The 14,143-nt window shown below is 46.4% G+C and overlaps 1 protein-coding gene across 2 annotated transcripts in view; it reads right to left on the bottom strand.

Annotated features, from left to right (window-relative positions):
• Positions 1-424: 424 nt before the first annotated feature.
• Positions 425-14,143, bottom strand: part of LOC141271071 (bactericidal permeability-increasing protein-like) — a 205,415-nt gene continuing 191,696 nt past the window's right edge. For both annotated transcript variants that reach the window (XM_073681172.1, XM_073681173.1), the window contains 3 exons: positions 11,000-11,063; positions 10,825-10,901; positions 425-532 (listed from right to left, as the gene is read on the bottom strand). In XM_073681172.1, coding sequence (XP_073537273.1) covers positions 437-532; positions 10,825-10,901; positions 11,000-11,063 — 237 coding nt within the window. In that variant the 3' untranslated portion in view covers positions 425-436. The remainder of the gene's footprint in view (positions 533-10,824; positions 10,902-10,999; positions 11,064-14,143) is intronic.

Raw genomic sequence — 14,143 nt, 5'->3', positions numbered from 1 at the left:
TCAGCAGCACTCTCCCTACAGTGTCTGATCTGAAGCGACTGTGTCCAAGATGGCAGCGCCCAGTTTTAAATACTCGAGGTGACGCTGTGCGGCCAGCCAATCACTGTAATGCCCACAACCAACATGGCTGCGGCATTACTAGGACTGGCTGGTAATCCCTGCATGTTCATTGGCTCTGTAAAGAGCGCCAAACATGCAGGGCCAAGACCCGAGCTCACGCCGGAGTAACCCGAAAATGCTCGGTGCTCGCCGAAGATACCGAGTAGTGAGATGCTCGGTTGAATACCGAGCAGTGTCGAGCATGCTCGCTCAACACTAATTAAAATATGTTTCTCCAATAAAGTCACATGTTGCGCTATAAAAGAAATGAATTTGCTTTCATTGAGAAGTTTTTAATAAAATGACAAACAATATTATATAAAGAAAGAGTTATGTGTTAGTGTGGAACATATGATGACCCATGCTCAGGCAGAATAACCACCAGTTCTTTCCAAGGAATGTAGTACACATCCACTGACATCAATAGGCAGCCCTGAAATGAAAGAACAGTGACAATGCATTTGTACCCTTGAAAAACTTGAGACTGCCTTCTAACCAATATGTATAATGTAGCCATATATTTTTTTACTTCTTTCACTCTTTGCTGTTATGGTTAGGCTTAGGTTTTTTCAAAACTTACAATATATATATATATATATATATATATATATATATATATATATATATATATATATATATATATATATATATATATATATATATATATATATATATATATATATATATATATATGACTCGCCCCCTGGGCCGTGGGGCACGCGGATCTGGGCAATAGGGAGACGTTGGGGGTAGTAGTGGCGGCCCGGTCCCGCGGCTCAGGGTGGTCAGACCAATGGTAGTCTGCTACGCGCTTCAGTTAATGTCCGACTACGCCACCCGTGGATTGCGGTTATTAGGAACCGCCGCTGCCAGGCAGTCCGCTGGGGCTGATGATGGGTGCAGCTGAGGTGATGAGACTCCCCACGGGAAGAGTGCGGCCCCAGGGCAGTGCAGTGGATGGTCGGAGTGATGGTAGTGCGAGTCCCGGTGCTAATAGTGCTGGAGGCGCGAAGGAGCACACAGACAACAAATTACAGTCCAGGGTCTTTACTCACAGTTAGTTTCCAAGTCACTTCAGCTGGCAATGACTGCCCGAGCCGTGCTGCGTCCACCAGGTGTGGGGCTCGGTCAACTCCCAGGCAGTTCAGGAATATGGCACAGGACCCCCTTCTTTCCTTTCTCTGGCCTGCCTCACCAGTGACCCACTTTTATCCAGCTGCCGCGAACCTGTGCGGTTAAACGTGGGCCCCGTTCTCCGCTGTCCTATATGGTGCCTTCCTAGCAGGTTTGATGAGGTGTCGCACCAATATATGATCACGACGACCGGTCTTTGGCTGAGGGTAGTTTCTCCTCCACCAACTTGGGATCCGGTACCCTTAATCTGCCTGACCCTTCACCCTGTATTCTCGTGGGTTCTTAGGGTCCCTTCTGCCTTCTTGTTCCTGAGCCCCTCTGTTTCTCTGTCTCTCCTCCGTCTTTCATGTTCTTTCTTCTCCTCCCTTTCTCGTGGAGCTGGGCTCAGGTGGCACCACAGCTCCCCTTCACCTCCTCCTCAGCCTCTCACTAGGCCCTCCTGGAGTAGAGCTCCTACAGAGCCTCTACTCCCTGTCTTCTCCCCTCTGGACTCGACCTAGATCTAAAATGGTACCCACCTTTTATTCCTCCCTCTAGCCATGAGCCCAGGTGACCAGCAACCAATAGGCTCCTACCTACGCTCAGGAACCGCCCCCTACCTGCCCCTACTGCACTGGGTGTTCCATCCCCCTCCCCACTCCAGGCAGGGACATAGTCGGTCGTGCCTGCACTTCTGTCTAGTGGGAGCACCGTTGAGCTGTCCCTCGGAAATGGGGTGTGTGTGCTGCATGCAGCTAACTGAGCCCTGATCCATACTCCATCCTTACCTGGGAGTGGAATATCACACCTCTGGTCTGAGGTGCAATACCCCCTGTAGCGGCCGAACCCTCGGGGCGCTACATATACACACACACACATATATATATATATATATATATATATATATATATATATATATATATATATATATATATATATATATATATATAATAAAAATAATGAAATTAAAAAAAATAGTGTTACATTAGGTTCAGGTTTTTTTAGTTAAGTAGGCATAAAATAAAACAATGGGCCTCAGAACATTTACCGCAGAGCAAGCGTACACCCTGCTTTGCTCCAGTATTTCCAGGGGTGAAACAGAATCTGCCTCTGAAGCAGAACAGTTTTCAGACAGTGACGACTCCTCCTCCTCCACAGGATTCCACAGATCAATGGTAGTGGAGTCAGTCATCACTGCTGAAGCTTCAGAGGCAGGGCCAAGTTCCGCATTCCCCTCTTCACTGTGGTATCCTAACAATTCCTTTTCCCTGCAAATTCCCTCTGTTTTAGCAACCCCTGGTATAAAAGTTGATGCAACTAATTTTAACATTGGATATATTATGGATTTGGCCACTGCTGCAGGATAGAGACCCCAAAAATTAGATAGAAACCAGTGCATGCACAGAACAAAATTGATTCTTCTGCCCACAAAAAGAAAAAGACACTGTGCATGTGCTGGTTCCCTATGAATGGCATAGGGGGCATAATCTACATCAATCAACACAATAGGGGTCGACTTGCTGAGATTTAGCTGGACACCTCGAAGGTCCGGATGTGCCCGATAGACACTTTAGTGCTAATTAGTATATGATGCAGGAATTTTAAACATATCTTTTAACCCCTTTACCCCCGAGGGTGGTTTGCACCAGGGGCGGACACAGACTGTAGTGGGCCCCTGTGCAAGAAATTTTTGGGGGCCCCCCCCTGCCCTTCATAAGGCAACAAAGTTATGTAAACATAACCCCCCCATGTGCAGCCCTCATCCCCCCCATATGCAGCTCTCATCCCATGTGCAGCTCACCCCCCCGTGCATCTCTCATCCCCCCCCCCGTGCATCTCTCATCCCCCCCTGCATCTCTCATCGCCCCCCGTGCATCTCTCATCGCCCCCCGTGCATCTCTCATCCCCCCCGTGCATCTCTCATCCCCCCCCGTGCATCTCTCACCCCCCCGTGCATCTCTCACCCCCCCGTGCATCTCTCACCCCCCCGTGCATCTCTCACCCCCCCGTGCATCTCTCACCCCCCCGTGCATCTCTCACCCCCCCGTGCATCTCTCATCCCCCCCGTGCATCTCTCATCCCCCCCGTGCATCTCTCATCCCCCCCCGTGCATCTCTCATCCCCCCCGTGCATCTCTCATCCCCCCCGTGCATCTCTCATCCCCCCCGTGCATCTCTCATCCCCCCCGTGCATCTCTCATCCCCCCCGTGCATCTCTCATCCCCCCCGTGCATCTCTCATCCCCCCCCGTGCATCTCTCATCCCCCCCCGTGCATCTCTTGCCCCCCCCCGTGCATCTCTTGCCCCCCCCGTGTGCATCTCTCATCCCCCCCGTGTGCATCTCTCATCCCCCCCGTGTGCATCTCTCACCCCCCCCGTGTGCATCTCTCACCCCCCCATGTGCATCTCTCATCCCCCCCCCATGTGCATCTCTCATCCCCCCCCATGTGCATCTCTCATCTCCCCCCTATGTGCATCTCTCATCCCCCCCCATGTGCATCTCTCACCCCCCCCCATGTGCATCTCTGATTCCCCCCACTCCTGATTAATTAATTGTATTTAAAAAAAATAAAACTTGTTATACTTACCCCCATGCGATCCCTGCAGAATCCTGGCGCTCGTCCACGTCGCTGCCACCAGGTTCTCCTGACGTTCGGCCATGTGACGGCGCCACATACATAGCCATCCGCTTTTGTTTTGGCCAAAAGATTTTTAAAGCCGCCACCACGATAAGGTAGACTCTTCTGGCCGGGCCCTACTCTAAGCTATTAAAATTTTCTTAAAATATCCAATACTCTTTTTAGATATATGTTTATTTAGTTTTCTTTAAGGGAATGTGTCATATACATTTTTTTTTTAAATGACCAATAATACCACATACAGGGAATACCGCCACACCATGACCAGACCACATATTACCACAACATAGTGGCCGAATAATACCACACAGAAGGGAGAAAAACTGCCACACCATGACCAGACCACATATTACCACCACATTACTAATATTACCACCACATTACTAATATTACCATAAGTGTCATTATACACGGGAGCTCTATACATGGTATGTATAATGTAAGTGTCCAGGTAATCTAGTGATCACCAGTGACATTATACACAGGAGCTCTGTATATAGTGTCAGTGTACAGGTAATACAGTGATCACCAGTGACATTATACACAGGAGCTCTGTATATAGTGTATACTATACAGAATACAGTGATCACCAGTGACATTATACACAGGAGCTCTGTATATAGTGTCAGTGTACAGGTAATACAGTGATCACCAGTGACATTATACACAGGAGCTCTGTATATAGTGTACAGGTAATACAGTGATCACCAGTGACATTATACACAGGAGCCCGGTACATAGTATATAGTGTAAGTGTACATGTAATACACTGACTCACTGGTGACGTCTCTAGGTGAAGTCCTTCAGCTACGCTTTTCTTCTTCATTCAGCACAGACCGCCATCACGTCTTCCAGCCAGGACTTGTCTCTGCATAAAATAACAGTTATCTAGAGCACATTCCCCAACTTCTACATTACGCAGCTGAATACAGACGTGCATCCACCATCAATATATGGTTAGTTATTATGCCACCTACCATTCCAAATATAAATTGTAATCCACCACGGTGCCCCCATTAACTGTAAATAGGCACTTAATATATAATTTAATTAGAACCTCTACTCTTTCCGCCAATTTGTTACCAGTTACACTCCTGCATCCGCAACGCCCCCTACTCTATGCTTCCTGCTCCCCGCATTCATTATTTACATGCACCCCCTGCCCCAATTCATTATATCATGTCCGTGCTCTCCCCACCCCATCATCATTTACTCTCCCCCACCCCACATTCATTATGTGCAGCTCATTATCCCCCTACTCCCAATTCCCCCATGTGCAGCTTTCAACCCCCCCCCCCATGTGCAGCTTTCAAACCCCCCCATGTGCAGCTCTCTCACCACCCCCCCATGTGCACATCTCTCACCCCCGCCCATGTGCACATCTCTCACCCCCCCCATGTGCACATCTCTCACCACCCCCCCATGTGCACATCTCTCATCCCCCTCCCCCACATGTGCATCTCTCATCCCCCCACATGTGCATCTCTCACCACCCCCCCATGTGCACCTCTCACCCCCCCATGTGCACATCTCTCACCCCCACATGTGCACCTCTCTCATCCCCCTCCCCCACATGTGCATCTCTCATCTCCCCCCCCCCACATGTGCATCTCCCATTCCCCCCCCCACATGTGCATCTCCCATTCCCCCCCCACATGTGCATCTCCCATTCCCCCCCCACATGTGCATCTCCCATTCCCCCCCCCACCCCCCACATGTGCATCTCCCATTCCCCCCCCCACCCCCCACATGTGCATCTCCCATTCCCCCCCCCACCCCCCCACATGTGCATCTCCCATTCCCCCCCCCACCCCCCCACATGTGCATCTCCCATTCCCCCCCCACCCCCCCACATGTGCATCTCCCACCCCCCCCCCACCCCCCCACATGTGCATCTCCCATCCCCCCCCCCACATGTGCATCTCCCATCCCCCCCCCACCCCCCCACATGTGCATCTCCCATCCCCCCCCCACCCCCCCACATGTGCATCTCCCATTCCCCCCACTCCTAGTTAATTGTATTTTAAAAAAAATAAAACTTGTTATACTTACCCCCATGCAATCCCTGCAGAATCCTGGCACTCGTCCAAATCGCTGACACCAGGTTCTCCTGACTTCCGGCCATGTGACGGCGCCGTCACATGACCGGAAGTCAGGGGAATCATGAAGGCGCTGCCACGGCAGCGCAGCGCAGCGCTGAGATGTCCCGGACCCGGCTCTTAGCATGGGGCCGGAGGCCCCATGAGGCGAGAGATGCACAAGAGGGGGGCCCCCAACGGGGCTCCGAGGGGGCCCCTACCGGCCGGGCACCATACTGGAGTCAGAGCAGTCATGCCCTGATGGCGGCCGTGCTGGAGGCTGGAGGGGCCCCCTCTCCCTCGGGGCCCCCGTTCAATGAACCGGCTGCACGGGCGGTAGTTCCGCCCCTGGTTTGCACGTTAATGACCAGGTCAATTTTTACAATTCTGACCACTGTCACTTTATGAGGTAATTACTCAGGAACGCTTCAACAGATCCCCCTGATTCTGAGACTGTTTTTTCGAGACATATTGTACTTCATGACTATGGTAAAATTTTTTCGATATCACTTGCGTTTATTTGCAAAAAAAACGGAAATTTGGTGAAAATTTTGAAAATTTTGCGATTTTCAAAATTTGAATTTTTATGCCCTTAAATCAGAGAGATAGGTTACACAATAGTTAATAAATAACATTTCCCACATATCTACTTTACATCAGCACAATTTTGGAACCAAAGTTTTTTTTGTTAGGGAGCTATAAGGGTTAAAAGTTGACCAGCGATTTCTAATTTTTCCAACAAAATTTACAAAGCCATTTTTTTAGGGACCACATCACATTTGAAGTCACTTTGAGGGGTCTTTATGACAGAAAATACCCAAAAGTGACACCATTCTAAAAACTGCACCCCTCAAGGTGCTGAAAACCACATTCAAGAACTTTATTAACCCTTCAGGTGCTTCACAGGAATTTTTGGAATGTGGAAGAAAAAAATGAACATTTAACTTTTTTCACAAAAATGTTACTTTAGACCCAATTTTTTTTTATTTTCACAGTGGTAACAGTAAAAAATGGACCCCAAAATTTGTTGTGCAATTTCCCCTGGGCACGCATATACCCCATGTGTGGGGAAAAACCACTGTTTGGGCGCACGGCAGGGCTCGGAAGGGAAGGAGCGCCATTTGACTTTTTGATTGTAAAATTTGCTTGAAAAATTAGCGGACACCATGTTGAGTTTGGAGAGCCCCTGTGTGCCTAAACATTGGAGCTCCCCCATAAGTGACCCCATTTTGGAAACTAGACCACCCAAGGCACCTATCTAGATGCATAGTGAGCATTTGAAACCCCTAGGTGCTTCACAAATTGATTCGTAAAAATGAAAAAGTATTTTTTTTCCCACTTTTTCATTTTTACGAATCAATTTGTGAAGCACCTGGGGGTTCCAAGTGTTCATTACGCATCTAGATAGGTGCCTTGGGGGGTCTAGTTTCCAAAATGGGGTCACTTATGGGGGAGCTCCAATGTTTAGGCACACAGGGGCTCTCCAAATGCAACATGGTGTCCGCTAACAATTTGCGCCGATTTTCCATTCAATTTTCTTAGCGGACACCATGTTGCGTTTGAAGAGCCCCTGTGTGCCTAAACATTGGAGCTCCCCCACAAGTGACCCCATTTTGGAAATTAGACCACCCAAGGCACCTATCTAGATGCATAGTGAGCACTTGGAACCCCCAGGTGCTTCACAAATTGATTCGTAAAAATGAAAATAAAAAACACTTTTTCATTTTTACGAATCAATTTGTGAAGCACCTGGGGGTTCCAAGTGCTCATTATACATCTAGATAGGTGCCTTGGGTGGTCTAGTTTCCAAACTGGGGTCACTTGTGAGGAAGCTCCAATGTTTAGGCACACAGGGGCTCTCCAAATGCAACATGGCGTCCGCTAACAATTTGAGCCGATTTTCCATTCAATTTGTTAGCGGACACCATGTCGCGTTTGGAGAGCCCCTGATGTGCCTAAACAGTGGAGCTCTCGCACAAGTGACCCCATTTTGGAAACTATACCCCTCAAGGATTTTATTAAGGGGTATAGTGAACATTTTGAACCCAGAGGTACGACACACAATTTGATAACATTAGGTCATCATATTGAATAAGTTGTCATTAGTCTTGAGCGCAAGTGCTCGCTACTTGAGTTTGCATCGGGTACTCAGGTATGTACCATGTACTGCATGTGCTCGAGTGACATGCTCGAGTCCCTGACCCGCATGTTTCACGGTTATTAGACACCCAAAAAAAAACATGCGGGGATCGCTCGTGCATGGCAGGCAATCCCCGCAAAGTTTTTTTGGCCGCGAAGCATATGGGGCGGAGACTAGAGCATGTCACTCAAGTACCCACGATACTCAATGCATACCAGAGCACCCGATGCAAACTCAAGTAGCGAGCACTTGCGCTCAACACTAGTCGCCATATCATCATCTTTTTTTCTTACTTTTGAAAAAAATCACAACCCCATCACAACCCTAACCCCAAACCTAACCCCATCCCCAGCCATAACCCTAGCTCAACCCTATCCCTAGAACAAACCTAACCCGAGAGTTTATTTTTTACGCCGTTCCTCGTGCGGTATAAGTGATTAGACGGCCTTATTCTTCGGGTCGGTGCGACTACAGCGATACCAGAATCATATGGGGTTTTTATGATTGACAGCTGTCACACACTAAAAGACGCATTTTTTGTAAAATCTACTTTTTGCATCGCCATATTTTGAGAGCTATAATTTTTCCAGATTTTGGCAGACAGTCATGTGATGGCTTGTTTTTTGCGGGATGAGTTGATATTTTTATTGGTGCCATTTTCAGGCACGTGACGTTTTTTGATCGCTTTCTATTCCGATTTTTGGGAGGCAGAATAAACAAAAAACAACAATTCAGGAATTGTTTTTTTTGTGTTTTTTTTTATGCCGTTCCGCGTGTGGTAAAATTGATAAGGCAGCTTTATTCTTTGGGTCAGTACGTTTACAGCGGTACCACATTTATATCGTTTTTCTATGTTTGGCACTTTTACATAATAAAAGCAATTTTATAGAAAAAAATATTTTTTAGCATCGCTTTACTCTGAGAGCTATAACTTTTATTTTTCGGCTGATGGAGCTGTATGGCAGCTTCTTTATTGCGGGACAAGATGGCATTTTCAGCAGTACCATTTTAATTTATATTAGTCTTTTTGATCGCGTGTTATTCCATTTTTTGTTTGGCGGTATGTTGATAAAGCATTGTTTTTTGCTTCGTTTTTTATATTTTATTTTTACCGTGTTCACTGAAGGGGTTAACTAGTGGGACAGTTTTATAGGTCAGGTCGTTCCGGACGTGGTGATACCAAATATGTGTACTTTTATTGGTTTTTTTTTTTTTTTATAATAATAATATTTATTGATGGGTACATTATATTTTTATTTTTGGTGGATTATTTTTTTTTAATATTTTTACAATTTTTTTTTATTTTTTTTTTCACTTTATGACACTTTTTACACTTTTTTACTTTGTCCCACTATGGGACTTTCACTTTTTTTTCTCTGATCGCCTGCATGGCACAGGAGTGCAGCACCATCCCTGTGCCATGCAGGCTGTCAGCGCTGGACAGGGAGAAGATAGTTTGGAGATGCACTGCGCATGTCCAAAAAATCTTCCTGCTGTCTGGTGACCCGGATGTTGTCATGACGACATCGGGTCGTCATGGCAACATCCTGGAAGCCGCGGCAGACATCGCTGGAGGCCAGAAGAGGAGGTGAGTATCAGCAATCACCTCCCCTTGCTACCGCAATGCTGCGATCGACTTTGATTGCAGCATTGCGGGGGTTAATGTGCTGGGAGCGGTGCGGGACCGCTCCCTGCACATAACCCTGGGTGTCAGCTGTGACAATCAGCTGACACCCGGCGGCGATCGCCAGGGCATACTAATACGTATCAGGTCCATAAGGCCCAGGGCACAGATACGTACTAATACGCCCTAGGTCGTAAAGGGGTTAACGTATGTAGCACTAGTCAATAGCTTTATGTTTAGATAAGTATTTGCAAGAGATGAGCAAAAATATTTGCACTATTATAGGTCCAGCTTTTACTTTGGTACTCCATGGTAGCTGAACCAGGGCAATGAATTGGCATTCTAATGCTGCCATTCTGAGAACCTTTTAAGACTAAATCTCATGTGTCTTGATGTTGCAAGAGCCTTGTAATTGCAAGAGGTGCCCAGAAAGTTGACTTTCAAGTGCCGACTGAGGAAGTTTGTACTGCCCTGGTCCAGATGCGATGGAGTACTAAAATGGAAATGCAAATTGCCACGGTTCCACCTCTCACTGTGTCTGGTATGCAGTTACTGACAGCTCAGACATCCAATCTCTACAGGGGCGTGCGGGAGCTGTCAGTACCTTGATTGACAGGTCGGTCATCCAATCTGGTACAGGGGCGTGCTGAAGCTGTCAGCATGTTGATTGACAGCTCGGCTGTCCAATCTGAGACTGGGAGGCACTGGCTATCTCCAGGTGTTCAGTATCCCAGGTGACTGCCAGGCTACTTAACTGAGCTGTTTCTCCCAGACCTCTGTACATTCAGCTAGTGTGAGGTTTGTTTCTCTGTGCCTAAGTGTTCTGTGTTTTGATCTTCTGTTGCCTGACTTTGGACCTAGTTCTGACCCTCCGTCTGTTTAACACCTTCTGCTCTGATCCGCTATCCTCCTGGTATTCTGACCACGGGAACGTTACGTGACTACGCCTTTGCCTCTTCCCTCGGTTTATGACGTACCCTCCTGGCTTTTGACTTCGGACTCCTTGACTATTCCGTCTTATGGCTTGGCCGTGAAAAGTGACTCAGCGTCACACAAATATTTTTATCTCTAGTATTTGCACGTCATGTAGCATGCCGTTTCTATACATTGACAATAGCAAATGTTATTTTACCGGAGTAACTGATATCACTGATTCCTGTACAGTTATATTAGCAAATGAAGGCATTGGGATACCGCCGCTCAATCCACCTGGAAGGGAAAATTAGCATATAAGGTTATTACCATCTGACCGAAGGCCCCCCAAAGTGTAAAGTGTAAAGAAACTGGGACAGGTAAGTATGACTTACTATTGATAGCTTGAACTACAGATTCTTGTAGCATGTGTCCCAGTGACTGCTCTAATTCTGCAACCTGGAACAAAGTAATAGCATAGTAAGGATAGGTCTACACATATTGGTAGAGTGCCACACTGTCAATATTAGATGGTAAAACATCCTCCTTTTTACTGTGGATTGCCACAGTTTTGCAATGTGGTTATAAATGGACACATCTTTCAAAGCTAAAACACGTTAAAGAAACACACTTTCCACTTAAAACTGAGGCTAAGAGCGGCAATGCACATCTGTGACAATTTGTGGTAAAATGTGTGTGGTATTCTACTGCTACATCTGGATGCATTGGTCATTAACACATCTAATATGCATTATTGGGTATAACAAAACCTCCGCACAGCATACATAGGCTGTTAAGAATTATTCAAACAAGGCAAAAAGCAAATATGTATGTTGCACAATATATTGCAATTGTGAATTAATGGCCGGTTTAAAATGGGGTTGTGTAGTGTAAAGCTTACCTTTCGCCACATTTTACATGTTAATCTAGGCACCTAGTCATAAAGTTGAAGATTTGAATAAAACATATTTTTTCATTTTTTAATTCTCTTCTCAGTTGTGGAAATATTAGCTTGTAAAGTTTATATATTACTTTACCCTTCAATCAAGGGATCATTGTCAGAGATTCTTTTCTGGGGTCGGTCACTTTTTCCCCTGTATGATGTTCCTCAATCATAAGTAGAAGTCGTTATGCAGGAAAAAAAAATAAAATGTCAGAACTGCCTATCTCTGTGTGATCTTGGGAGACTCCTGTCTAACCAGATCACACAGATCTCACATAGTGATTGCTGTGCATGGAGAGGAGGGCAGAGCTGTGTGTAATTACAAACACCGCTCTAATGCTTTGGTCCCTGTAATTATTTGTCACAAGTGCTGATTGAAAACTACACTTTTCATTTTACAACATGACAGCGCCGGCAGATGAAAGCTGTAGTGTGCGATAGCTCCGATCATATACAGCGCTCTTCATCTATCCCAGAAAACAGCGCTCTGCTTGCAAGTTTACAATTTTTGTGGAAATAAAGGAGACACAAAAGGTAAATGGTAAAATAGTGCTTGTCATGTATATTGCAGCCACCAATAAATATTGTATTCAAATAATTCTATATGAACTGGTCACCAGCCAGTATGTGTACAAGTCAAGGTAAAGAGTGACATTAAGTGCATGCTGGGTGTGTGAACAGATGATACAAGGGACCAGATTCAGAGCAGAATGTTGGAAGGGCAAAAAGGGAAAAGTTAGATAAGTGAGACAAAGTGATAGGCCAGTCTAAAGAAATGCATTTTAGGGCATGTTTAAAACTGTAGGTATTGGGAATTAATCGAATTGTCCTGGGAAGTGAATTGGTGCAGCACGCAAGAAGTCTTGGAGATGGAAGTGAGCAGTTTGGATTATGGAGTATGTTATAGTAGAAGATATTCACTACACACTCAATTGATGCAAAAAGCCTTAGTTACTTACCGGTAACGGGATTTTTCGGAGCCCATGACAGCACCACGTGAGAGAGAGGATCCGCCCATCAAGGACAGGAAACCTACAGGTTAAAAAGGGCGGCCCTCTCTTCCCGCCTCAGCTTAGTTAACAGAGCATGAGAGTACCGCCAAGGTTAGTTATAACAAAACATAATCACATTAAGTACATTACTTTTCATCAATTTCCCACAAGGGTGCACAAAAAGAAATCAAATCTACAGGAGTGCACAACACCAGTGAAGGGAGGGAATATAAAGGTGCTGTCATGGGCTCCGAAAAATCCCATTACCGGTAAGTAACTAAGGCTTTATTCGGTCGTCCATGACAGCACCACGTGAGAGAATTACAGAGACGACGGAAAGTAGGGAGGGACCACAGCTTGAAGCACCCTTCTCCCGAAAGTGAGATCTGCAGAGCCACCCAGATCCAATCTATAGTGCCTATAGAAAGTAGAGGGAGAAGACCAAGTGGCAGCCTTACAAATCTCCTCAATGGAAAGCCCTGTCTTCTCCGCCCAGGAGGTTGACACCGCTCTGGTAGAATGCGCCCTCAATCCCTCCGGTATCTCTTTATCCCCTGAGGAGTATGCGAGGGAAATTGCCTCCTTGATCCATCTAGCGATTGTAGCCTTTGAGGCCTTACAACCCTTCCTAGCCCCCTGATAGCAAATAAATATGGACTTATCCTTTCTAAAGCCATGTGATACTTCTAAGTACCTTAGTACGCACCTCCTAACGTCTAAAGTGTGAAGTCTCTCCTCTTTTTGATTTTTGGGCGGAAAGCAAAAAGTTGGGAGAACTATTTCCTGGGTTCTATGGAATCGAGTGGCCACTTTAGGAAGAAAGGATTATATTAAAACCTGATCCAGCCTATCGTCCAGAATTTGCGTGAATGGAGGGCATATTGAAAGGGCCTGTAGGTCACTGACTCTCCTGGCTGAAGTTAGGGCTACTAACAGGACCGTCTTTAGGAAAATAATTTTGGGGGAGACTAAATCTAGTGGCTCAAAAGGAGGACTGGTCAAGGCATCTAAGACAAAATTCAAATCCCAGGGAGACATCTTTGCTTTGGTAATGGGTCTACACCTAAAGGAAGATTTTATAAAAAGGCCTATCCAATAGTTATCTGCAATATTGGAAGAAAATAAAGCTCCCAACGCCGACACCTGTACTTTCAAGGTACTGGTAGTGAGACCTAATTCTAAGCCTCGCTGCAGAAATTCCAGAATTTTCCCAATAGGGAGCCCCTCCTCCACCTTAACTTCTGCAAAGGACAGAAACTTCCTCCAGGTCCTGGCATAAATACGGGTGGTAACAGGTTTTCTGCTAGCCAGGAGAGTATTCACTACATTTGCGGGGAATCCTTTGTTGGTCAATAACACCCTCTCAAATTCCACGCCGTCAAATGTAAACTCGGGGTTGGAGGATGGGAAAGTGGCCCTTGAGTGAGGAGGTCCGGAATCTCCGGAAGAACCCAGGGATATGGACATCTTCCGGAGACAAGGGAACCATGGTCTTTTGGGCCAAAAGGGACATACGAGTATCACTCTGGCCCGGTCTGCCCTGATCTTTCTTATCACCGCTGGGAGCAGGATCATGGGAGGGAAGGCATATGCCAGAGGAAATC

The sequence above is a fragment of the Phyllobates terribilis genome, unplaced genomic scaffold, assembly GCF_046119375.1.
Source record: "Phyllobates terribilis strain yellow unplaced genomic scaffold, ASM4611937v1 Scaffold_5__5_contigs__length_657084704, whole genome shotgun sequence".
NCBI classification, from domain to species: domain Eukaryota; kingdom Metazoa; phylum Chordata; class Amphibia; order Anura; family Dendrobatidae; genus Phyllobates; species Phyllobates terribilis.
This window is presented reverse-complemented; position numbering and strand designations above follow the sequence as displayed.